This window comes from Lepus europaeus, chromosome 21 (genome assembly GCF_033115175.1).
Source record: "Lepus europaeus isolate LE1 chromosome 21, mLepTim1.pri, whole genome shotgun sequence".
Taxonomy (NCBI): Eukaryota; Metazoa; Chordata; class Mammalia; order Lagomorpha; family Leporidae; genus Lepus; species Lepus europaeus.
This window is the reverse complement of record NC_084847.1, coordinates 21,862,716-21,886,908: the sequence shown is the minus strand read 5'-3', so window position 1 is coordinate 21,886,908 and position 24,193 is coordinate 21,862,716. Positions and strand designations below refer to the sequence as shown.

At 59.2% G+C, this 24,193-nt stretch overlaps 1 protein-coding gene across 1 annotated transcript; it reads left to right on the top strand.

Moving 5' to 3' along the window:
- Positions 1-210: 210 nt before the first annotated feature.
- On the top strand, positions 211-22,192 carry GTF3C1 (general transcription factor IIIC subunit 1). The gene is made up of 14 exons (XM_062180283.1): positions 211-1,512; positions 2,645-2,787; positions 4,655-4,736; positions 6,535-6,647; positions 9,493-9,555; positions 10,261-10,354; positions 12,507-12,679; positions 14,342-14,632; positions 15,150-15,424; positions 17,302-17,582; positions 18,759-19,149; positions 19,611-19,653; positions 20,634-20,826; positions 21,412-22,192. The coding sequence occupies exons 1-14, from the start codon at positions 1,213-1,215 to the stop codon at positions 21,631-21,633; spliced, it is 2,664 nt and encodes an 887-aa protein (XP_062036267.1). The 5' UTR covers positions 211-1,212; the 3' UTR covers positions 21,634-22,192.
- Positions 22,193-24,193: the final 2,001 nt, after the last annotated feature.

Genomic DNA, 24,193 nt, shown 5'->3' with positions numbered 1-24,193 from the left:
TCTAACTTGAGAGCACAAGAGGAAGGAGTCTCCCCTCGGCTAATCACTCACTCCCCAAATGCCCACCACATCCGGGGCTGGACCCAACGGAAGCCAAGAGCCAGAAACTCAGTCCAGGCCTTGAGTCATCAATGCTGCCTCCCAGGCTGTGCGTTAGCAGGGAGCTGCATTGGCCATGGACGAGCTGGGACAGGAGCCAGACAGTCCTATGGGATGCGAGTGTCCCGAGCAGCATCCTAACCTCTGCACCACACCCCCACCCCCAGGGTGCCTTTCTGGCAGTGTGTGTAGCAGAAGGGATGCTGTTTAGATCACTTGTGTATCACCCAAGGGGCCTGTCCCTGTGTTCCAACGACAATTTGATGGTTTCGGCTATTTCCGTAAGAACAGAATGTTTACACAGGAACCTGCTCTCCAGGTTTATTTGGCTGGTGTTTATAACAGATTGTGTCCCATCAACTGAAGTGGCCCCTCAGCTTAGCCTCTTGCAGGTGTGTGTAAGGCCAGCGTGACTCACAGAGACCCGAGTGCCCCTCAAGGCCAAGTTCGGCCGAGGCATCCCTCTGTATCCAGGTCTCCTTGCCCACTGCTCTTCAGCCTTCATTGGGAAGACGCTTGGCAAACAAGTGGTCTTTTGGAATTGGTGGCAGCATATGGTGTGTGGCCTGTGAACGGGCTGTTAGTGCAGGGGAGCCTGGGAAGCCATGGCTAAGGGTTCCAGGCTCCCGTCCTATGTCTGCCATTGACTGGGCTCCGTGCCTCGGACTGTGATTTGGGTTGCTTCCCTATACTGCCCATGGTTGTATCCATCACACAGAGTTGGTGCAAAGTAGCATTCCACTTGCGAGTTAACACATGTGTCAGCCAAGCACTGCTAGCAACATAATGCGGGTACCTGCTGTCATTTCCTTCGTAGCTGCCTTGTGCTGGGTGCTGCAGCCTGGAGCGTAGGCCTCATTGTCCCCACAGTGCTCACACATGTTCCACAGCCAGCACCGTGAGGTCACAACAAGGGAGGGCCTCCTATGCAGTGACACCAGCCCGAGGTGATGCTTCTGTGCAAACAGGCGCTAGGCGTGCTCTGTCAACCTCTGCGTAGGCCGCCTTCAGAGGGTTCCCTGTCACATAGGAGAGGCTGGAGACTGGCGGGCAACTCCCTCGAGGCTGCATTGCACTGGCCAGCCTGTCCCTGTGAAGTCTCAGCAAAGAGAAATGCTGAGCAGGGGTGAACGCCAAAACAGAACAGTCAGGGAGGCTCTGGGGCCGGCGCCTTGTCCAGCCCCGAGCAGGGTCAGGAGTGACAGCTGCACACCTGATGCTGGAAGCTCCCTGCTCTCTCCCCTGCTGTTTCTAGAAGAGCCCCCAGAGGAAAAGAGCAAGCGGCTGCGCTACCACGACGAAGCAGACCAGAGCGCCCTGCAGAGGATGACCCAGCTGCGCGTCACCTGGTCCACGCACGAAGACCGGCTCATCATGCTGTGCCGCATAGCCAGCAACATCCTCAACACCAAGGTACCACCTGCTGGCCCTGCCCTGCCCACCTCCCAGCCGCCACAGGTAGTAGCCGCTGGACCCAGGTGCACCAGCAGCTGTGGCCGCAGTCTGGCTCACCAGGTTTCTGTTGTTCACCCCCTTAGCTGTGACCCCGAGTCCCTATAGCCTCTGACATCACTGCCCCCCTGTCACCATCATGTTCCTCCAGGCTCCTCACTGCTGCCCTGGTCTTGCCGTGCAGCAGGGCATGGGGGAGCCGCCAGGGTAGACAAATGGCCCAGCGAGCTGAGAGCAGAGTGAGCCCTGCCCCTATTGGCAGGCAGTGCTACCCTAGGTCAAGGCTGTGTGCCCTTGTTCTCAACTGTGTCAGCCAGAGAAACCCAGAGAGGGGGTCCTGTGCCCACTGGGCGCTTGGCCTGCAGGCTCACCGGGTCGCTTTCTGGAACATTTGTCTCATTATAGCCCCTCACCCCTCAGTCCTCTCCTAAGTTCCTATCCAACCTCGCCTCCCCGGAAGGACCTGGAAGGCAACAGGTTGCTGCCTCCCCGCATTGCTGTCCCCAGTTTCTGCATCTACCATGGCTTCTGCATCACAGCTCTGATGGGAGGGCTGTCCCTACCTTTGACACAGCTGGGGGAGCCAGGAAGGGCCAGCAGACTCCGTGCTGGGGGACCCTGTGCCCTGTTTCTTAGAGTTATAAGAAATCTGTCATCAAGCGGCTTCCTCCCCTTAGCTCTGCCTTCCTGTGCATTGCTATTGGATAACCTGTAACACGAGCTCCAGAGTGGCCCTGCGCAGATGCACTGTGTGACGAGGCCTTCCCAGCCCTCTGACTTCACACGTGTTACACACCTAGAATCTCCCATGATGCATCTCCCTTCCCGTCGGTTCTGCCCAGTGTCCTCGGCGGGCCTCTGTTAGGGTCCTTGCCAGAAACACTGTCTTCCCACTGGACAGCGAAGGCCTGGCCTGCTCTTTTCTGCCCAGTGCCCAGTTCCTGTGGTTGGGTCACCTTGTGAGATGACAGCTTTAGATAGCCATCAAGGCAAGGCGTCCACAGCACACGGTTTCGCCCCTTGCTTTGTGTTAACTCCCCGGACACGGGCTCTGGGGCCACTGATTGCTGTCTCGACTTTGCTTCCAATCCAGGTGAGCGGCCTGTTTGTCCCCTGGCAAGTCGTGCGTGACATTTTGCATGCTACCTTCGAAGAGTCCTTGGATAAAACATCTCACTCGGTTGGAAGAAGAGCTCGCTACATTGTCAAAAATCCACAGACCTATCTGAACTACAAGTAAGCCACTCCCGCACACAGCTGTCTCAGGGCTTCTGGTGCTTTCTGTCTTCTTTCATCGTGCTGGCTCCGACTCAGAGGTCCCCTTCAGGTGGGGCACAGAGCTGCTGGAGCTGAGCGGTGGGGCTGCACTGGTCTCCCAAGGGCCGGCCTAATGCTGCGTGCATGCACATGGTATTCCTTGGACTTCAGAGAACCTAGCAAAGAGGCACTGTCATCCATTCTTCCAGATGGAGAAATGGAAACTGGACTCTGAGCATCACATGACTGGTGTGTGGCAGAGGGAGAGGCCGACTTTCATGGCTATTTTTAGCTCTCAGAGTAGCTCCTGAGAGCTCTGTATTAACAGCCCATCACAGCTCGCTCCAGGAAAAAATCGAGACAAGACCCGGCTCGTTGGACAAAGTGCACTCCACCATGTCCTCCCGTGCTCCAAGAGCTGGGTGTCCCTGAGGGCTTCCAGCCATAGCCTGGAGGTGGGGGTGGGGGTGGGGGTGGAGGTAGGGGTGGGGTGGGGTGTCCTCTGCCCGGGAATCTCAGGGTCGATTGTCTCTTGCCAGTGAGGCTCGCCTGGTCTCCCTCTCCCTGGGCCAAACTGTAGAACACTGCCAGCCCCGGTGTTGAAGCCAGTATGAGTAGGGCCAGCAGGGGACACAGGGCCGGGGCAGGCAGAGACCCCTGCCCCAGCTGCCCGTCATGCCCCAAGTCAGTGAGGGCTGTGCCCCGAGTCTGTGAGCTGGCTCTGAGCCACCCTGGATTGGGCCCTACAGAACCCACATCATAGAGAGGAGTCGGCCCGGCCAACTGACCCTCAGCGCTGTGCACATGCGGGCAGGCCCTCTCCCTGTTGTGGGGCCGTCCTGTGCACTGTGGGATGTTGAGAAGCACCCTCGGCTTTCACACACTGGATGTCAGGAGCACCGCTCTCCCTGCTGTGACAACCAGAGAGGTCTCCAGAAATGCCCTGGAGGCCCGTCGCTGCTGTATGAGCCCATTCCCCTGTGCACTGGCTCTCCGAAGGGCTCTGATCTCCTGATCCAAGCTCTTTGCAGAGACGGAAGCAGGCCTGCGGAGAGAATGCCAGTGGGCCAGGGTGACAGTGAGTTGATAGCAAAAGGAGGGCTGGAATGCGCCTCCCGACCCTGACTCCTGCCCGTACTCTTCCCCCTCGGCAGCTGTGCAGGGAGCTCGGCAGCTCTCCAGGGTCAGCAGCCCTGGGTGGGGCTCCCTCCTCACCCCACATTTCCTGAGGTCAGGCGCCTGGGGCCCGACACATGGGGGCCGTTTCCCCTGATGTGAAGCAGAGCGGCAGTGGTGCTGCTGACCCCACGCCCTGCCTGCCTGCCCACCCCAGGCCTGGGCCGTGTAAGGCCCGAGGGCACCCTGTGCCTCCAGGCACTGCTGGGGAATGACCAGCTCCACCAGCAAGCTCTTTAGACTGCTGCCCGTCTTGCCCTGCTTTTCCTCTGGGACAAAGCACTGTCCGTGTCCATCACATAGATACAGAGATCTGTGGCATGGGCAGAGGAGAGCTGTTTGTCATAGGAATCGCCAGTGCCTGGAGATTGTTAAATTTACAGTACGCTTGCAAATACGTACGGGTGCCTCATGCAGCCCTGGCCGGGGGCCGTGGGCAGCGGGGAGTGGCTGTTCTTAGGTTACCCATGCAGGATGTGAGGTGTGAGCTGGTGTGAGGTGTGAGCAGGTGCTTTCACACGCATGAGCCCAAATCCCTCATTTTCCGAAGCTGTCCCCCTCCAGCAGGCTCATGGGTGAATCCTACTCCACCATTAGCTGAAGCCAGAAAGGTTAGCCCAGAGACCTTCTGAGGCTTCCCTGACTTGGTCTTTGTCTTTGCCTCCCGCAGGGTGTGCCTCGCTGAGGTGTACCAGGACAAAGCCCTCGTCGGAGATTTCATGAATCGAAAGCGTGACTATGAAGACCCAAAGGTGGGCTGTGGGCGGGTGCAGGAGTAGGCCTGCACTGCAGACGGGTCTTGTTTCTAGGGGCTGTCCCCAGGGCCCAGAGCCCCCACCACCCTTGTAAGCATGGCTGTGTTTTCCTATTCCCTGGAGAAATCGCGTGTCAGTTCTCTGGCCTCGGATCTCATTTGATCTGGCTCCAAGCATCCGTTTGTAAAGATGATTAGGATTTGACATGCCACTCTGCAATGCTGCTGCACTTGGAGCTGTTTGGTTAGGAAAATAGGGCAGCGCTTCAGAAATTACACACAGCTGGCCTGTTTCCTGGAAAAGCTGGCTGAGAGGGTTTGGGTTCCTTTGCAGGTTTTCTGTCCAGGTGGGGCCGGGGCAGTGGCTAGCAAGGCAGGAGCTGTTTTTGTGTAGACCTGACTTTCCTGCTCTTTGCTCGCCTGGGCCCTGTTACATGGATCTAGCCTGGTCCAGGCAAGGCCCTTGCTCTGACGACCCCACAAGCAAGTGGCACTTGCAGAGAAGTAGACAGCCATCCCAGCACTGTGCTGTCAGCCCCCAGAGAGAGGCAGGCACAGGCCCGCCTAGGTCAGGCAGTGGATAGCAGAACACTTGGGGTGCAAATAACAGAAAAGTCCAACCCTCTCCTCTCCAGAGCCCCTCTCTGTCCACTCCACAAAGCCAACAGCGGCTTAGGGCTTTGTTTTTCTCCTGTGCCAAGCCTCTGGAAGGAGGCGTCCTGGCTGGTGCAGCCAAGCAAAGGTGTCATCAGGTTCCCAATTGCACGCTCTCACTTTGCTCTCTGTCCCTTGTGGTTAGCTTTCCATCTGTCTGGCTCTCACCCATTGGTTGCTCATTGACCCCTGGAGCTCCGGTCCTCACAACAGAGTCCCAGGGCTTCCCAACAGGTAGTGGAAAGAGGGGCTGGCCAAGCCCTGAGAGGCAGCCTTTCCCACAAGCCCCTGGCAGCTGGGGCCACGTGGCTGGGCAGCAGCTACCTAGCAGAGAGCACTGAGGCTGCCTCAGTTGGCGTGGACGGCCTGCTTCATCCCGGGGCCACATCCTTCCCAGACCGAATCGGAGCCGGGAAGGAAGAATGGGGTGAAAGAAATGAGCTGAGAGAGACTGTGTCTGCCTCAGAGGGCTTTACAAAGGTGTCCGTGCTGGTCCGAGACACAGCAGCCTCAGCCCATGGAGGCAGAGGCAGTGGGAAGAGAGGGCACAGGGCCCCCCGGGACGCAGTGTTAGGGCCACAGACGGATGCTTCAGGGGCTGTGGCCTGCATGGTCTCAGCACCCGAGGGCAAGGTGGGCGTCTACCCTGTCATAGGTAGATGGACACAGGGTGACATGATGAGTTTGCTTCTGGGAGCCGGGTCTGGAATGAGACAGTTGCAGTGTGGATGTGGGGGAAGGGATGGGTTGGGGTCCACCCAGCAAGTAGGGGTCTGGAAGAGGAAGGAGAGCCAGGAGGGGGAGCCAGACCTGGGGGGAGCAAAGTGGTGGGGGATCCCATAGGCACTCTGGGGCCAGCATGGAGCAGGTTTCAGTCTTCCTATCTGGGGTTGCGGAGAGAGCTGATGGCAGGGCCAGCAGTGGGAGATTCCTGAGTGTGGTGCTGAGTGTGCTGCCTTCTCAGGTGACGGGTGACCTCTGGGGACCCGGCGAGACAGGACAGGCAAGGGAGGCAGCACAGTCAGCATTGCCTGTGCTTAGCAGCCACGGCTGTCTGTCACAGGATGTTCTCCCGTGCTTCATAGATGAACATCCCTTCTGGGAACGGAAGGGTTAACATCTCCTTCCCCTCTGTCCAAAAGGTTTGTGCCAGTGAGTTTAAGGAATTTGTGGAGAAGCTGAAAGAGAAGTTCAGTTCCAACCTGAAGAGCCCTGGCCTTGAGATCCCAGACACGCTGCAGGAGCTGTTTGCCAGGTAAGGGCCTTCTGGGAGGTTCCTTGTGATCCTCACAGGGCAAGAAGCCCAGCCCGGCCAGCCGGGACTACCCAGGAAGTGTCCCCTTGGTCAGCAGGGCTGCGTCTGGCTATGCCCTTCACCCTCCTGTCTCTGGATCCCCCAATCTGGCTTGGGGACCAGAGACCGGGGAGGGAGCTGTCATTGCTCACCGCCCCCCACCCGGGCCTCACACCCCCTCTCCCACCGCATCCCTGCTGCCCACTCAGTTCAGGCTCCCACGTCTGGTCGTGCCCTCTACCAGGCTCACTCACTTCCCGGGTGCGGAAACTGCGTGGTGGAAGTGCCGGGCCCAGGGCCACAGAGCGTGTGCGCAGCAGGGCTGGCCCTGGAGCCGAGGCAGGGTCTGACTCCAAAGGCGCGGTTCCTAGCAGCTCAGCCACCCAGCATGTGGCGGAGCAGCCTTGGGTTGTAGAGCACAGAGCCCTGGGAGATGGGAAGGGCTTCCGTTCTGAGAACTAGGCCCACTTTCTTCGCATCGAGGACGACCCTCTCGCCACCGCCGATCTCAATCTCCCTACCAAGAGATGCCGTCCATCCATCAAGTCCTTACCTTGGCGCTCTGCGTTCCAGCCGGGGATCTCATTCCTTCACTCATCCAGTGACCCATCTGTGTGGCGCCCGAGGAGCCAGCTGTGGTCATTTTCAGGGTTGACGCCCTGTAGCTGTTTTCAGGGTTTTATTTTTGTTTCTGCGGCACACTGACTCCCAGAATCCCAAGTGGCGCGGCTGATGTCCCGTCTTCAAGGTAGCTCAACAGCCTGCTTGCCCGTTTGTGATTTACAGCCCCGAGTATTTTCAGCTGAATTATGGGGCAGCGTGTGCTCATAAAAAAGGACAGTTAGAGATTTTTAAAGGAGAGCTTGGGAGCCGTGTAGACGGCAGGGACGTTTGTAGCTGTAACAGCTCAACGCTGGTTTTGATCTTGGCCAAACGGAATGGAAAATGCTTCCATAGTTTTCTTCATTTGACTGAAAAGAGTTCACATGTTGTTACAGGAAGCTCCTTTTTCCTGGCGGTAGATGGAGGCAGTTGCTTTTGCAGAGATGAATTTCTCCATTAGTTTTCTAGAAGCCAAAGACGCGCCTTACAAATGGCCAGGGTCTTTGAGACAGCCCATTGTGTGCGTTATTCCTGGAGGTACTTGCTTGGTGTGAACACAATACAATGATGTTAAATGCAGCTCAGAAAAGAGAAGGAGAAATTGTCTGTTATCCTCCCAACACTTCGTCCTGCCACTGCCTTTAGGTGGCTTCTGCTTGTCTTCTGTTGGCAAATGGTTACATTTATTTATGAGGCACAGTGGGCTATTTTGACGGACGCATGCGTTGTGGGAAGATTGAATCACGCCAATTAACATCTCCATCACCTCACCGCATGTTGGTTTTTTTTTTTTAAATAAAGATTGATTTATTTATTTGAAAGTCAGTTACACAGAGAGAGGAGAGGCAGAGAGAGGTCTTCTATCTGCTGGTTCAGTCCCTAATTGACCACAATAGCTGGAGCTGCGCCGATCCGAAGCCAGGAGCCAGGAGCTTCTTCCAGGTCTCGCACGTGGGTGCAGGGGCCCAAGGACTTGAGCTATCTTGTACTGCTATCCTAGGCCATAGCAGAGAGCTGGATGGGAAGGGGAGCAGCCAGGACTCGAGCCGGCCCCCACATGTTATTTTTTTTTTTGTAGCGAGAACATTAACAACCTATGCTTAGAACAGTCCAGAGATAGACACCGTTACGGCCTGTGTTCCTCCAGCCAGAGACCTGGCAGGCTCGGTGACCAACTCCCCTTCCTCATCCCTCCGCTTCCTCCCTGTCTCTGCTCACCTCCTTTGTACTCTCTTTCTGTGGGATGGACATTTTTAGAGGACTTCGATATTTTCTCCCATTCTTCTGTCGTGTGCTTGTTTTTTAATCACAGTGAGCCCACGGTTTTGTATCTGCTTCCTTAACCGTTAGCAATGGCTCCACACCGGTTTACATTTTTCCATGTTACTTTGTAAGTGAACATTTCTCATTGAAAAAAAAAAAATTTTTTTTTTTTGACAGGCAGAGTAGACAGAGAGACAGAGACAGAGAGAGAAAGGTCTTCCTTTGCCGTTGGTTCACCCTCCAATGGCCACCGCGGCCGGCGCACTGCGGCCGGCACACCGCGCTGATCCGATGACAGGAGCCAGGTGCTTCTCCTGGTCTCCCATGCGGGTGCAGGGCCCAAGCACTTGGGCCATCCTCCACTGCACTCCCGGGCCACAGCAGAGAGCTGGCCTGGAAGAGGGGCAACCGGGACAGGATCCAGCGCCCCGACCGGGACTAGAACCCGGTGTGCCGACGCCGCAAGGCAGAGGATTAGCCTAGTGAGCTGCGACGCTGGCCAAAAAATTTTTAATTATTTATGTGAGCATGAGAGAGAGTGCATGTGTGAACTCCCATCTGCTGGTTCCCTGCAAATGCCTGCAACCCCCTCTGAGAGGCTGCACGGGAGCTGAAGCCAGGAAGCAGGCGCTCAGTGCAGCTCCCCACGTGCGTGGCAGGAACTCGGTCACTTGAGCCATCACAGCTGCCTCCCAGGGTCTGTGTTATCTGGAAGCTGGAGTCAGGAGTCACACCCAGGATTCCAGTGTGGGCAGTGGGTACCTTAACCACCAGGCCAAACACCCTGCAGCCCTCAGTGCTCTCATAAGCAGGTCGCGATGCATCCTTGTTGAAAATGACCTGCATAGTCCTAGCTTTTGGTGAGTTAATTATTTTTGCCGCAGGGAACCATCCTGGGTCTTATTTCCATGATGCATGCTCTCCTTCTGTTCTCTTGCAGATACCGAGTTTTGGCCATCGGAGATGAAAGAGATCAGGTCAGGAAAGAAGACCAACTTCACAGGCAAGTGCTGCTTAGCAGGGAACCTTGTCTTCCGCCACCCGGGTTGGTTGCGTACAGCCTACCACGGGTGTTACCCCAGGGCCAGATCTAGCTGGCTGCCTGTTTGTAAATAAAGTTTTATTGGAACATGGCCATGCCCACACTGCCTGTTACTTGTGCTTGTGGTGGCAGAGTCTCCACAGCCCACAGACGCTGGCATCTGGCCCCATCACAGAGAGACACTGGCCCTAACTGGCACAGAGTGACACTGGCACCTGTTGCTGGCCTGCTCTTGGGACACTGGGAGAGGATCGGAGCTCTCGGCCCCTGGATTTTCCAGGCAGAATGCTCTAGAGAAAGTTCAGCTTTGCCCGCCTACCCATCTCAGAGAATCAGCATTCAGCTTGATTTTCAGCTCTGTTTCAATGAAAAACCAATCCCCTTAGAGGACAGCTTGTTTAGAATCCAAGGGAAAGAAAAGGCGAGTACTCACTGGCTGCTCAGCTGCCCCGTGAACCCACGCTGGCTGCTGCTGCCACTGCTCACCCGCTAGGCGGCGACTTCTTCCTGCAAACTGGTGCAGCCAGTAAGCCCAGAACCGCCCGGGCATTCGTGCTGTGTCACGACTAGTCGGGGCAGATCGGCAGCTCTTCTCAGCCGGGCGTCGCGTCTGCGCCTCCCCCACGGCGAGCCATGCTCACGCTGCCGTGCCCTCTCCCCCTGCAGCTTGGACGACATCCACTTCCTGGTGCTGCAGAACTTGATCCAGAGCACGCTGGCCCTATCGGACAGCCAGATGAAGTCCTGCCAGTCCTTCCAGGTGGGTACCGGCTTCCGGCATTGAAGGTACGTCAGGGCCAGGAGAGGCGTTCGCACCTGTGCTTCTCGGCTTTGCGGTCTCAGGGGACGCCAGCCCTTGCTCCCTTCACCTTATTTTGTTGTTGTTGTCTTATTTATTTGTTTGCATTGTGTAAATTGAAGGCTTGCCACTGGATGATTCAGTGTGTGTATGCCTCCCACTGAGCCAGGGAGCACATCCGTCTCACCTGTGGTGTACTGAGAACGCTCGGGCTCCCATCTCCCAGCACGGTCCACGTGTATGCCGCAGTAGTGCCACCTGCACTGCTGAAACTGTACCCTTTGACCTGTGTCTCCCGGTTTCTGTCTGTCGGCATCAGATCCAGGGACCGCCACAGTTCCTCCCAGGACTGAGGTTCGAAGACTGAAGCGTGCCAGAGGCGTCGATTGTGTTTTCAAAGGCTGACCTGTCAACAGCCGCCCCCCCTCCAAGCCTGACTGCCCAGGGCATCCGTCTCCCCATGTTGAGTGACCACAGCAGTCCAGTCTACCTCGGTGTTTCGTCTCTAAACCCCCAAATCTGCTCCTCTGCCTTACATCACGTTAACTCAATTTGGAGCATGAAGGGGGCAGAATTAAGAAAACAAAAAGATGGTATTTTCTAATCCCATGGATGAATTCCAATGCGTGGAGTCCCAAAGTTCAGGGGGTCTCAGAGAGCCCTGTTAGCTTTGGGGCTTCCCCTCACACAAGGAATTGCTGGTGTGGGCCCAGCAGGGGGCGCTGTAGCATCTCGCAGGCCTGTGCAAAGAGCAAGATGACAGAGTAGGACACAGCCCCAGACAGGTGGCCCACTGACCACAGCTGCTCCCTGGATTTCTTTTTTTGAACCCATACTTGCTTAAAGCAAAGAAACCCCAAAAAGTGATATTTGGGAATTTACCACCAGCATTGCACTTGGCCAGGTTACTGTGAACTAGACCTTCCCACTGTCCTGCTCGTCACTGGGTCAGAGCTGGACAGGACCCCAGGGATTCTTCCCACCACCCCTCAAACGAGAAGGCCCAGCCCTAGAGAGAAGACACTGACGTTCCAACCAGTGACAAAAGCCCGGCCCCGGTGGTCCAGCCAGGGCCCTGTCCCCAGTCTCGTCCTGCTGCCTTGCCTCCAGTTGTGCCTCCAAGTGCCATCTGGTCTCCCTGCGAGCACTGCCACTGCACCGGTCACTGTCCCTGTGGGCACGTGTGTAGCCTACAGGGCCTCTCTTCCCCCCGTAGCAGTGGAATCCTGCCATCTGGCAGTGAGGCCTGGAAAAGCAGCAGCCATGATGCCACAGGCCCAGCAGAACCCCAGTCAACTCTCCCTGCAGCCCAACGCCCCAGGAAACAGAGGAAGTGTGCGGAAGGCCAGCCCTGAGCGGCCAGGCAGCCAGGGGCTCGCTGCCCTGTGACAGCCCCGCCTCTTGGAGATCTGAGTGGGTGAGCCAGGCTCCCACCCCACCCAGCACAGTCTGAGCTCTCCTGTTGCGCAGCAGTGGCCATTTGAGTATGCCTGTCCTGTCGTCACCTTCGAGTGACAGGGAAGAGCAGAAGTCACAGGGGCCTGGCGACAAGTGCTGGACCCAGTGTCCACTCCTGCCGCTGTGGGGAAAGACTGATGATACAACAGCCACCCCGTCCTCTGCCCCATCAGGCCTGACCACACACCCAGGACTGCCGCACAGGTGCCAGCTGGAGAACTCCACCTAGCACAGGCCCCGAGCACCCTCGCTGGCCCTCGCTGGCCTCGACCACCCCCTCTCTGTCCCTCGATGCTGAGGTCACTCTTCTCTCGCTGGTTGTCCCCTGCCTGGGGTCCCACTCAGTGTGTCAGTTAAAGGCTGCGCCCCTCTGTGTCCCCTGACACTCAGAGGGCCTGGGCCAGTGCCATCAGAACCCCGCAAGCCCTGATAGTGACAGCGATGTTTCGTGGCTGGCACTCATGGGAGACTGTGTCACGGGGCCCATCCCTGAGGCCAGTGCATGCTGGGGGTTCAGACACTGCTGCTCGGGCTGACCCTGAGGGCAGGGACAGCCACGCACAGCCCGGCTGGGCCTCCCTGCCACTGACGGATTATTCCCTCGGTGAATGGCGGCTGGCACATCCGTGCATCCACCCTGCCCGCTGTGTTGCAGACCTTCCGCCTGTACCAGGAGTACAAGGACCAAATCCTCGTGAAGGCCTTCCTGGAGTGCCAGAAGAGGAGCCTGGTCAACCGGCGCCGGGTCAGCCACACACAGGGCCCCAAGAAAAACCGGGCCTTGCCCTTCGTGCCCATGTCCTACCAGCTGTCTCAGACCTACTACAGGTAAGCACCTGCCCCCTGGTGCTCCAAGCCCGGGCTCCCAACCAGGAGCAGTGCTGACCTCCTGCAGCACGGGTGCGAAAGGCAGGCTCTGGGCAGGAGTCCCCTCCCCGGGGGAGGAGCAAGGCGACTGCGCACGGTACTCGGAGGGGCCTGACTGTTGTGCGGTGGTCTGTTCTCTTTCCTCCCGTCTGATGGGTAAACTCAGTTCCAGATGGAATAACCGGCTCAGCTGGCAGTGTCCCCTTGGGGCCGGTGTAGCCGGTGTCCCCTTGGGGCCGGTGTTGTAGCACAGGGATTAGGCCACTGCTTGGCTCACCCACATCCTAAATCAGAGTGCTGGTTCAAATGCCGGCTCCCTGCACCTGGGGGGCAGCGGAGGATGGCCCAAGTACTCGGGTGCCTGCCACCCACATGGGAGACCTGGATGGAGTTCGGGCTCCTGGCTTTGGCCTAGCCCAGGCCCAGCTGCTGTAAGCATTTGGAGAGTGAACCAACAGATGAAAGAGCCCTCTCTCTCTCTCTCTCTCTCTCTCTCTCTCTATTATTCTGCCTTTCAAATAAATAATAAATACTTAAAAAAAAAATGAGCTGCCCCCCTCCGCCCCCCACTGGGCATTATCTTGATCACGTCCCCTACAGCTCCGAGACCCAGGTGGCCTGTTACCTCTGCGGTCTCCGAGGTGCAGCCCCAGCAGCCTGCACAGGGCCGGGACATGAGCTGTGCTCAGAGAAGTGTCTCCCCGGAGCCCGCTCCTGAACGCTCGCCCCAGTCAGCGTTGCACGCTAGGCATCCTGCACCCCCAGCCTCCCAGCCACATGCAGGGGGTGTTTCCTGGATGCCTGCCCCTTCTCCACTGTCCTCTCTGGCAGCAGCGAGGGGCTGCATTTAGGCACAGTGACGGCACCAGGTGGGCCCCTTGTCATCCTGGGAGGTGGATGTGGCCACAGAATGTCGAGGGGCACGCTCTCGGACAGACCCGAGGCCCGCCCCTCGCGGTGACCCTGCAGACCTGGTGCAGTTGCACACACTGTCCTGTGTCTCTGTGAGTCCAGGCCCGGTTCTAGGTAAAGCCGAGAGTGACAGAAGTCACAGGCAGCCCTCTGCCCCAGCTCGGCAGCTGTCTGTGGCAAGTGCCCGCACGGCACAGGGTATCAGGTCAGGCTGCACTGGCCAAGGTGACAAGATGGGGCCCTGCCTCGAGGGTGCGCGGTGAGTGGGGCAGACAGACAAGCCCTGGGAGGTTGCAGCAGGCACAGGTTCAGGCACAGCTGCTCAGGCAGCACTTGGGTGGCACCCGTGTCCCGTGTCACAGAGCCTCGTTCACGCCCCGCCTCTGCCTCTGCCCCAGCTTCCTGCCAGGGTGCCTCTTCGGAAGGCCTCGGGTGTTGATTCAAGTACTTAGATCCCTGCCATTGATGTGGAAGACCAGATTGGAATCCTGGCTCCTGGTCCACTCTGGCTTTTGTGGACCTGTAGGGAAGGAACCAGCAGATGGAAGATTCCCTCTCTCTCTCTCTCTCTCTCTCAAAGAACGAAAATAAATTCAAAATTTAAACAAAGCAGCCCCTCAATTTGAGCGGGAGAGGGCGCAGGGGAGAGGTTGGAGGGTCCGGTGGCCCCCCGTGACCCGGCTGGCCCTCAGCGTCCGTCTGTTCTTGCAGGATTTTCACTTGGCGGTTCCCAAGCACCATCTGCTCCGAGTCGTTCCAGTTCTTGGACCGCCTCCGGGCTGCCGGCAGGGTGGACCGGCCCAACAGCTTCTCCTTCCGGGACCAGGATAGCGGCAGCGAGTCCGCGGGCGACATGGTGGCCTTCTCCTTGGACGGCCCTGGTGGACACTGCGTGGCCATCCTCACACTCTTCTCTCTGGGCCTCATCTCTGTGGACGTCAGGATCCCCGAGCAGATCGTGGTGGTGGACAGCTTGATGGTGGAGAACGAGGTCATGAAGAGGTGAGCGGCGGGCCCGGCCTGCTGGGGGCTGAGCGCCTGCGCCGGGCTCTGCGTGGTCATTTCCTCGCCGCCATGGTCATGTTTGCTCAGCTTCCTAGTGGGCTGGGTTGGGGGGTCTTGTGTCTGGCGTTGGGCAAGCAGGGCCTAGCAGTGGCTTTGGGTGCCCGAGGGGAGAGGGTGTCACCCATCAGTAACTGGGGTACAGCACAGCGTCCAGGGAGCCTCCTGGATCCGCCTCCCCGCCGCTCTAGGAAAAATCTGCGCAGGAAACACAGCAGGGAGGGTCGGGCGAGGAGGTGGGATTGGCCCTGGGTCCCCTGAGACTTGAAGGGAGGCAGGGGTTGTACTGGACAGAGCCCCCCCAGGCTGTTCTGGGCACAGCGGGTGGAGCCCGGGAGGTGGGGAGGGAGCCGGGTCAGAGCAGCAGTCCGAGCTGGCCTTCGGGGACATGCTCGCAGCCAGGTCCCAGATCCCGGAGGGAGGCCACGGGGCCTGGTGTCACTCTCTCTCCCCCCAGCCTGGGGAAGGAAGGGAGCTCTGACAAGGACGGGGGCCTGGACGACGACGAGGATGAGGAGGAAGACTTGGACGAAGGCGCAGGGGGCAAACGCCGCAGCTTCGAGGTGAAAGCCCGCCAGGCCTCCCACACCAACTACCTGCTGATGCGGGGCTACTACGCGCCCGGCCTCAGCATGCGCGGCCTCAGCCCCAACGACAGCATCGTGGTCAATTCCTGCCACATGAAGTTCCGGCTGCGCCGCTCGCCAGCACCCATCCACCTGCAGCCCCCCAGTGAGTGCACGCCCTGCTGCTGGGCGGGGCTGTCAGCCCCTGCAGGGGGCACCCGCAGGCCAGGGGCACACAGAGAGACAGAGCCCGTCCTTGGCAGAGGCCTCACAAGGCGTACGTCCTGAGCCGCCTTCCCCGCCTGTCTCACACCTCCTCCGTGGGAGCGTGCGCGCTGCCGCCTCGCCCTGTCGTTTGCGTCAGGGTCACGCACATGTGCACTTAGCGGGTTTTACGGGAAAGCAGCCCCGGCCTCCCCGCCTCCTGCCGTCCCCGTTTTCGTTTCTGCTGGAGACCTTCAGAGCTCCGGCCCCAGGCTTCTGTGCACTTGCTGAGTGCGTCGTGGCCCTGGCCGGGAGAGACCGCGGTCAGCTCACGTCCTGCTCTCCCGCCCGGTGCCCTCCAACACAGACACGTTCTTTTGATGACCTTGGAAACTTTGAAAATTGATTACATGATTCCGTTTTTGAAGTTTATTTATTTGAAAAGCAAACCAACAGAGAGAAAGAGCTCTTCCATCTACTGGTTCACTTCCCAAATGCCTCTAACAGCCCAGACTGGGCTAGGCTGAAACCAGGAGCCAGGAGCTCCATCTGGGTCTCCCATGTGGGGGCCAGGGACCCACGTACTTGAGCCATCACCTGCTACATCACAGGGTGCGTTAGCAGGAAGCTGCATAGGAAGTGGAGGCAGGACTTGGCCCCAGGCACTCCAGAAGATGATGTAGGTGTCCCAAGCAGTGGCTTAACCTGCTGCGCCACAAGCCCTACCCCAGCTTTGAAGCTTTAACAACTTACTGACACTTCGGTTCAGGCCTTCTCTGCCTCCTTCCACCGCCCATAACAGGAGTATCAGGGCCCACTGGCTTCCCTGCTCCTCCTCCTCCATCCCACCCTTTCCTCCCTCAGCCTCAGGGCTGGCCAGGCTGAAGGCAGGGGTCCAAACGCTTGGACCATCTTCTACTGCTTTCCCAGGCGCATTAACAGGAAGCTGGATCAGAAGTTAGGGCAGTTGGGACTCGAACCAGCACCCATACGGGATGCCGGTGTCACAAGCAGAGGCTTAGGCCACTGTGCCACAGCACCGGCCTCATAACCACACTTTGAATTCTGTGTTGTGCCTGCCAGAAGTCTAGTAACAGCATACAGATGTGGTCCTGACAGGGACGTCTGTTACCAGAAACGACAGAAACTAGCGTTGGGGCCAATGTTGGGAATGCTAGGCTAAGCAGCTGCCTGTGACAGTGGCAGCCCATGGAAGAGCAGGTCCCCACTGCTCCAGTTCCAATCCAGCTCTCTGCAAATGCACTGGGGAAGGCAGCGGAAGATGGCCCAAGTGCTTGGACCCCTGCCGCCCACATGGGAGACCCGGATGGAGTTCTAGGACTAGCCCCTGCCAGAGTGGCCATTTGGGAAAGGAACCAACAGATGAAAGATCTTTTCTCTTCCTCTCTCTCTGTCGCTCCACTTTTCAAATAAATAAATATTTTTTTAAAAAGTTTATGGAAAAACTAAAACAACAATAAGAAATCAGGGTAAACACGTGGGGACTTGATGGAGGGGCCTGAACTATCTCACTGGGTCTCAGGAGCCTGTGAGCATCAGAAGGGTGGGCCCAGGGCAGCCAGCTCTCCCCTCCAGAGTCCTCAGACCCCAGGCCATGGCCTCTGGGCCCTTTGCTGTCAGTCTCCAGTGGGGGACCATGCTGGGCTGGGGAACCTAGTGCAGATGGGGTCCTGACTGCCAGGACCCAGTGTCCCCGCAGCAGGCGACCCTGTAGCTGGGGGACAGCAGGGAGTTGGTGCTGCAAAGTGAGCTCCTGGGTGTTGGGTGGGGAGAGGGGCTGCCGCCAGGCTAATCCTGAGCTTCCTCCTGGTTTTGCAGCCTCTTCTCTGGAAGAGCTTTCCATGGGGGGCTCCTGCCTGCCCGCCTCGTTCACCAGGCTGATAGACCCCCAGGAAAGCAGCGGCAGCCTGGAAGAGCTCACCCGCCAGGTGGAGCTGTCTGGGTATACACCTGCAGACGTGGCTGCCGCCTTGGAGATCTGGGGAGCCGTGGCAGCCGCTGGCTGCTTTGGGGTTGACAGGCAGGAGCTAGGCAGACGGTTCTGCGCCTTGGAGAAGCCGGCGGGGGAGCGCACCAGGACGTTCCCGGACTACGTGCAGGTGAGCCGTGCCGGAGGTGAGGCGGAAGTCGCAGCTCCCAGCTCGCATATGCAGGCTGCAGAGGGGCCCGGTGGGGGGCATGGCCTGGCGTGGCACCCTCTGCAGAGCAGCACAGATGGACAGTTAGGAGCCCTGCCTGCCCGGTCCCAGCTGCGTCCTCATCTCTCGCTGTCCCTGCGACTCCCTGGCAACCCACACCTGACCCACTGTACTCACCACTGGCCTGGAACTCACAAAAGAATGAGATAGCAGATGGGTGCTTCGGGACTGCTGTGGCCTCTGTGAGATGTCAGCCGCAGCTGTGGGGCTCAGATTCCTGTCCGCCTCGCAGCCTTCCGTGGAAGGAGGGCTTGGCGCGTGCCGCTCCACGCCCGGGCCTCGAGAGACCTGGAGGACACACAGGCTGTGCCGGGAAGTCTGTCACTTCCTTCCCCAGGCTCAGCGTGGAGGCCAGTGTTGGTCATTGTCAGGGTGTTCCCGGGAGCGCAGGCAGCCCCGTCCCATGGTACTTCATTCCCTAGAAGGCTCTTCTATGGCCGGGGCGGTGGGCAGATGCTCGGAGAGAAGTGAAGGTTTTTCTCACGGCCACCAGGTGGCGCCTGGGTGTCAGAGCCCCACGATGGCGGGGTGATGGCTCAGGCATCAGCCGGGGCCCTGGATGGTGAGCACCCGCAGCACACCTGCCCCCGACCCGCACGGCCCAGCTGAGAGTCCTACTTCCAGGCTATGGGATGGGGCAAATTCCTGCAGCCTGCATCGTGGGGTTCCATAGAAGAATGAAAAGAAAGGTGCTGGGGCAGACAGGTGCCGCCAGGAGCTACAGGTGGCCGTGCTCGGGAATAATAGTGCCTTCTGCAGAAGAACTTGCTAGAACCTGGGCGTCGGGGCCCACGTGAGGACCCTGCCAGGCGGGTGTGCACTCGTGGGTCACGTCAGCTTTGAGAGTGCAGCTGTGGCTGTGAGGTTCGCGTGTGTGACCTGTTTCTTGAACAGCCATGCCAATCCTGGACTGGGAAGGGCGCTGCCACAGCCAGGGGGCGTCCCGGTGGAGCTGGCCTTGTCGCCTGCTCAGGACGCCTGACACGTCGGCCAGGGGGCCGCTCTTCCTCATGCGTCGTGTGAAGCCCGGCTGTCTCTGGTTACCAGACAGACCCTGTGTGTCCCCTGCTTTTCCAGGACCTCTTGGAGCAGAACCAGGTGCTAGAAGTCGGTGGAAACACCGTTCGCCTGGTGACCATGGCCTCTGCCAAGCCTTGGCTCCTGCACTTGGTGCAGCCGAAGGGCCGAGAGGGGGATACCGACGTCCCAAGAGAAGATGCCCAAGGCAGACCCCAGGAGGGGGCCTCCAGCAAGGATGGTGCCCCCGAGAGGCAGGTAACCCCTGCCCAGGGCACCCAGAGCACCAAGAGGCGTGCCAGCTGGACCATGCAGAGCGAGGCCGGCACCGAGAGCTCTGAGAAGCCCCCCGCCAAGAGGCCTGCCCTCCAGGACGTGCGCTTGACCCCTGACCTCAGGCCTGGGCCAGAAGAGAAGATGGAAATGCAGGCTACAGCTCCTGAAGACAAAGGTACAGGGGGACCCAGGAGGTGTTGGGAGTACCCCATTCCTCAGGCCAAGAGCAGCAGCTGCTTCTAGAAGGTTCTGAGATCCCAGCTCTGCTCCCACCCCACCTGTCCTCTGGCCCCAGACCCCTTGGGCCCCATCCCCTCCTCCCAGGTTGGGCACTGGCCCCCTGCCGCCTAAGGGGTTTTCCTGCGGTTTTCCCAGCCTTAACCCCGAGAGGTGACTAAGACATGCCTGCTCCTGTCTGTCCACTAGAGGGCAGAGGCCCCACAGCAAGCTGCTGCCTGCTGCAGTGGCTGCTGCACGTGCTGGCCTTGGCCTCCATGGCCTGGCCCTGCGGCCCCGCAGCATTACCCGGGCTTGTTGGAGGTCTGGGAGGCAGAGCCGCGCCCTCCCGCGTTCTGCGGCTCTGACTTGCGTCTCCTCCGTGTCTGACTTTCGTTTCCTCCATGTCTGGGTGTACAGGGAGCTCCATGGCCAGCAGCTGTTTGCAGGCAGCCCGGGAAAGGTGAGCACAGGACTCCTGATGGGGGCCCTTGGCAGGGCGTGAGCTGCAGGGGAGGTTTGTTCTCGGGGTTCCCAGGCAGGGGGCCCAGCACAGCGCTTCTCCACGCGGGGCCGTGGGCAGGTGCAGTGTGTGAGGCCGGTGCTGCCCGCCGCTTGCCATCCCTGGCTCATCTAGGGCGAGAAGCTGCTCTTTCAGTCCCCAAGTAGCGCACGCCAGGCGCTTTGACGAGCGTGTCCCTGGGCTCTCTTCACAGCCTCCAAGGTGTTCTCACCATTTTACAGGTGAGCAAAGGCCCAGAGAGGTACTGCCCTTGCGCAAGGCCTCACCACCAGACCAGATTAACCCAGAGCGCCTCCTGTAGGCCGCAGGAAGTGCTGTGTCCAGAGCTAACAGGTGCCGCTGGCATGGGAACCCGTGTATCAGGAGGGACCATCCCCATCAGACCCCAAGAGCCCCTTCTGGTACCCTCGCTGCCTCAGGCGCTGACGAGGGCACCTCCAGTGGGCGTGTGTATGGCCCGGACCTTGGCAGGGCCCAGCCACAAAGGTCAGAGCCAGAGGTCCAGCTTGCCTGGGGTCTGCCCCCAGGGCCCCGTGTGGCCAGGCAGCCCACGGCTGAGTAGCAGAGTAAATCACGCCTGGAAGCCCATGCGCGCCAGAAGCAGAGCTTCCTGAGAGGCCTTGGGGGAGCTTGGCCGAGGGCCACCAGCCGTAGGCCAGGGCACTGGGGGAGCCGGCAGACCTGGGACCCTCATCCCTTTCCCGCCAGCGTGCGGGGCGGCACAGGGCCATGGCTCACTGCAGCATCCGTGAGTCCCCACACGCTGTGGCTCCCCTAGGCAGCCATCACGGCCCTCTGTGTCCAGACAGGGGATGGGGAGCTCAGAGCGCAGAGCAGCCCGTGCCCAGGCCTCTGACTCCAGCCAGCATCGCCGCCCCACCCTGACCCCCCGCCCTGACTCCCACCGCCCACCCCCACAGGGACTGCGAGCGCATCTGCTTCGTGAGCCGCCCGTGGCGCGTGGTAGACGGGCAGCTGAACACGCCCGTGTGCAAGGGCATGATGGAGGCCCTGCTGTACCACATCATGAGCAAGCCGGGCATCCCCGAGAGCTGCCTGATGCAGCACTACCAGGGCGTCCTGCAGCCCGTGGCCGTGCTCGAGCTGCTGCAGGTAGGGACCGGGCGGGCCCAGCCGGGGGTGTGGTGGGGGTGGGGAGGCAGGGTGTGCCCCCTGGGGCAGCCAGGCCCCTCCCAAGAGTCTTGCGCTCCTGGTATCCCCCTTGTGAGTTCCCCTTCAGTTCCCTTCCTTCCATCGCTCACCCCTGAACCCCACTCTGAAGAGACCACTGCCTGTAGCCCAGGGGCCCTGCGCTGGCTCTCAGCAGTCTCCCTGCTCAGCCCGCGCTGCTCCGAGCTCTCTGCCTGGCCTCCGGCACCAGCTCCATGCTGCCCCCCGCCCAGGCTGAAAGAGCCTTGAGCCTCCAGCCCCGCCCCCACCATGTGCAGCTGTGCCCAGCCCGGCTGTGGGCTGCCCAGGGTTCCGCAGCAAGCTATAGACTTGAAGTGCAACAGCTGTTTCCTGAACTTGAGTAGACCAAGCAGACCTGGCTGGAGGCAGCTGTGGCCCCAGAACCCACGGGCACCCTGAATGCAGCTCACAGCAACCCATCCTCCCCGCCACTCCCTGCCCCGTGAACCCCTGCCGAGGGCCCTGCCCCAGGCAGCAGCTCCCCAGTAACCTTGTCCATGCCCCCAGGGCCTGGAATTCCTGGGTTGCATCCGGAAACGCTTCCTGGGGAAGCCCCCAGCTGTCTCGCTCTTCTCGGAGCCCAAGGTGGACGGAGAAGAGCACGCGGAGGTGCCCCCCAGCCTCAGCGAGCGCCCCACGGCCTTCTACGAGCCCACACTGGAGTGCACCTTCCGGCTGGGCTGCGTGTTCCCCCCCGAGGTCAACTGGAACAAGTGGATCCACCTGTAGGGCGCCGGCGGCTGGCCCCTCCCCTCCGGCAGCTCTCCATGGGGCTGGAGCTCTGGGAAGAGGGGCCCACGGCCCGCCTGCCCCTGGGAACCTGCTCCATCACACCATGAGTTTGCTGCTGTCCCAGCGCGGTGCAGCCTGGTGGTCCCGCCGCTGTCTCCTCGCCTCGGCCATGGCTGCAGCCGAGAGTCCGTGTTGGGCTCAGGCTGAGGCTGAGGTACCCGGGAGGGGGTCTGCCAGAGCTTCTGGTGACGTCATTGTTGGCAGCCTTGGGCGGTGGGGCTGGGAGTTCGGGGCTCACAGGGCTTGCCCCGTGGTGGCCAGCTCACATTCCAGACTGTCACCGTGGCAGCATCTGCCTGAGGTCCCCCAGGCAGCTGCCCCCGGCTCCTGCGGGCACCCCTGCCTCCCACCCGCCTGGCCACACACGGAGGGGATGGGGGTGGGGGTAGGGTCCCTGTAGTTCTGTTTCATTTCATTTTGTTCTTTTTTGCCTCTTTCCTCATTTAAAAGGGTGGTCCTCCTGGCATGTTTGTATTTATTTTATAATTAAAGTGAAGTGTATTTGAATTTCTCCTACATTTCCTAAAGAATCGCCAATATCTGGAGATTCCTAGCTTTTAGGTGTGGAGCAGCCAGGAGTGGCCATTGTCGGGAAAACCCATGGAGCAGGCACTGGGCTCCGCCAGCCCGGGGCATAGCATCCTGGAGCAGGTGAGGATGCTGGTGGACAGGGAGGGCCACACAGCCCAGCTGTGCCCGGGCCTGCTCCTTCACGGGACAGTGGCCAGCCCAGGCCATGGCCAGCCCCGTCAGCAGGTCACAGCCGCTTGTGGCCTGGGGTGGCAGCAGGGAAGGAGAAAGAAATGGCCCCTTTAGGGTCTCTAGCTCATGTCATTGAGGGCTTTTTAGTTGATTACGAACCTTTTAAACATTTAGAGGATTCTTATTTTAAAAATCATCCCAATTTCTGTCTGTTGACATATAGAAAGTTCCAGCAGCTGTGGGCTTCCCCCTGCCTGTGAGCCAGAAGTGCTGAGCAGGGGCTGTCTTGGGTCCCATGGGCCTCCCCAGTCACCTGCGCCCCACTCCAGCTCCTCTCACTGACCGCCCTGGGGCCGTGTGGCCCAGAGACCCCTAGTCTCCCCGGCAGCATCGGGGCCCCAGTCCCTCGGACGAGGGCGGGCTCGTGAGGGTGAGGCTGGCACAGCCGAGCCTGCCCAAGTCAGCACTGTCCTTTTCTGCTCTTTCAGTTTCATCCCAGTGTAAAGAGCAGTGGGGTTTTCTGGAGGAGATGTTGTGAAATAATGGATGTGAGCTCTAAACAGGAAACACCATGCGATCACTGCCTGTTGTGTGGGGAGAAAGGTGGGTTTGGAGATCTGGTCTTGGCGTTCATCTCTCAGAGCCTTGGTTTTCCCATCTGCAGAATGGGGGTAGAACATCTCGCTTGAGGGAGGCGGGGGAGCTGGGAGATGCCAAGTGCCGGCTCAGAGTAGGGTGCTCAGTGTCTCCTAGAGAAGAGATGAGACACAGCTCCTGAGGAGAGATGGGGTCTGTGAGGACCACCCCACATTCCAGCAGCCATCCTGCCCAAGAATGGCCTGCTCTCTCATGCCCTCCACCCGTCTACCCACCCACTACCTGCCCATCTATCCACCCACCTAACCGTCTGTCCACCCACCCATCCACCTACCCATCCACCCACCTGCCCATCTGTCTACCCACCTACCTACCCATCTGTCCACCCACCTACCTATCCATCTGTCCACCCACCCATCCATCCTTCCATTCAGTCAACCAACCATCCAGCCATCATCTATCCATCCAAGAGAGCTCTCTCCCCTCCAGACTCTAAACAAAGGTCTTCAAAAGCCACTGGTGTTGTACCTGAGCGAGTGCAAACAGGGGAGCACCACACATTGATAAAATGTGATGGTTCTTTGTTGCCAGCAGTGGAGAGTGGACTCGTGTGCTAAAGAACTCTCAACCCCGAAGCTCAAAACAGGGTTTATAAAGGGGAAAACCACAAGGAGGGGAGGGGGAATACGTAGTTGCTGGGTCAAGCTGACCTAAGGCCTATGCGAAACTAGTACCAATTACAGTCTTTTTTTTTTTTTTTAACATTTATTTATTTGAAAGTCAGTTACAGAGAGAGAAGGAGAGGCACGGAGAGAGAGAGAGAGGTCTTCCATCTGCTGGTTCAGTCCCCAGTTGGCCGAAACAGCCGGAGCTGCACCGATCAGGAGCCAGGAGCCAGGAGCTTCTTCCAGGTCTCCCAGACGGGTGCAGGGGCCCAAGGACTTGGGCCATCTTCCATTGCTTTCCCAGGCCAAAGCAGAGAAGTGCAGCAACTGGGACTCGAACTGGTGCCCATATGGGATGCCAGCACTGCAGACAGCAGCTTTACCCGCTACACCACAGCACTGGTCCCCCAATTACAGTCTCAACCATAGGCAAAATTCAATCATGACATTAATCCAGGTGAGCCTATCTGTGTTAAGCAGCCATGCTAGGGAGTTTCTGTGCTCTGCAGAGTGGGATGCAGTGGTCCGTTATC

What these genes read in the sequence shown, in the direction of transcription:
- GTF3C1 (XM_062180283.1), top strand. Translation starts at nt 1,213, where the DNA reads ATGCTGAGCAGGGGTGAACGCCAAAACAGAACAGTCAGGGAGGCTCTG. An exon ending in CGTTCCCGGACTACGTGCAG is followed by an intron (nt 17,583 to 18,758) that starts GTGAGCCGTGCC and finishes CTGCTTTTCCAG; the next exon opens with GACCTCTTGGAGCAGAACCA. An exon ending in TTGCAGGCAGCCCGGGAAAG is followed by an intron (nt 19,654 to 20,633) that starts GTGAGCACAGGA and finishes CCACCCCCACAG; the next exon opens with GGACTGCGAGCGCATCTGCT.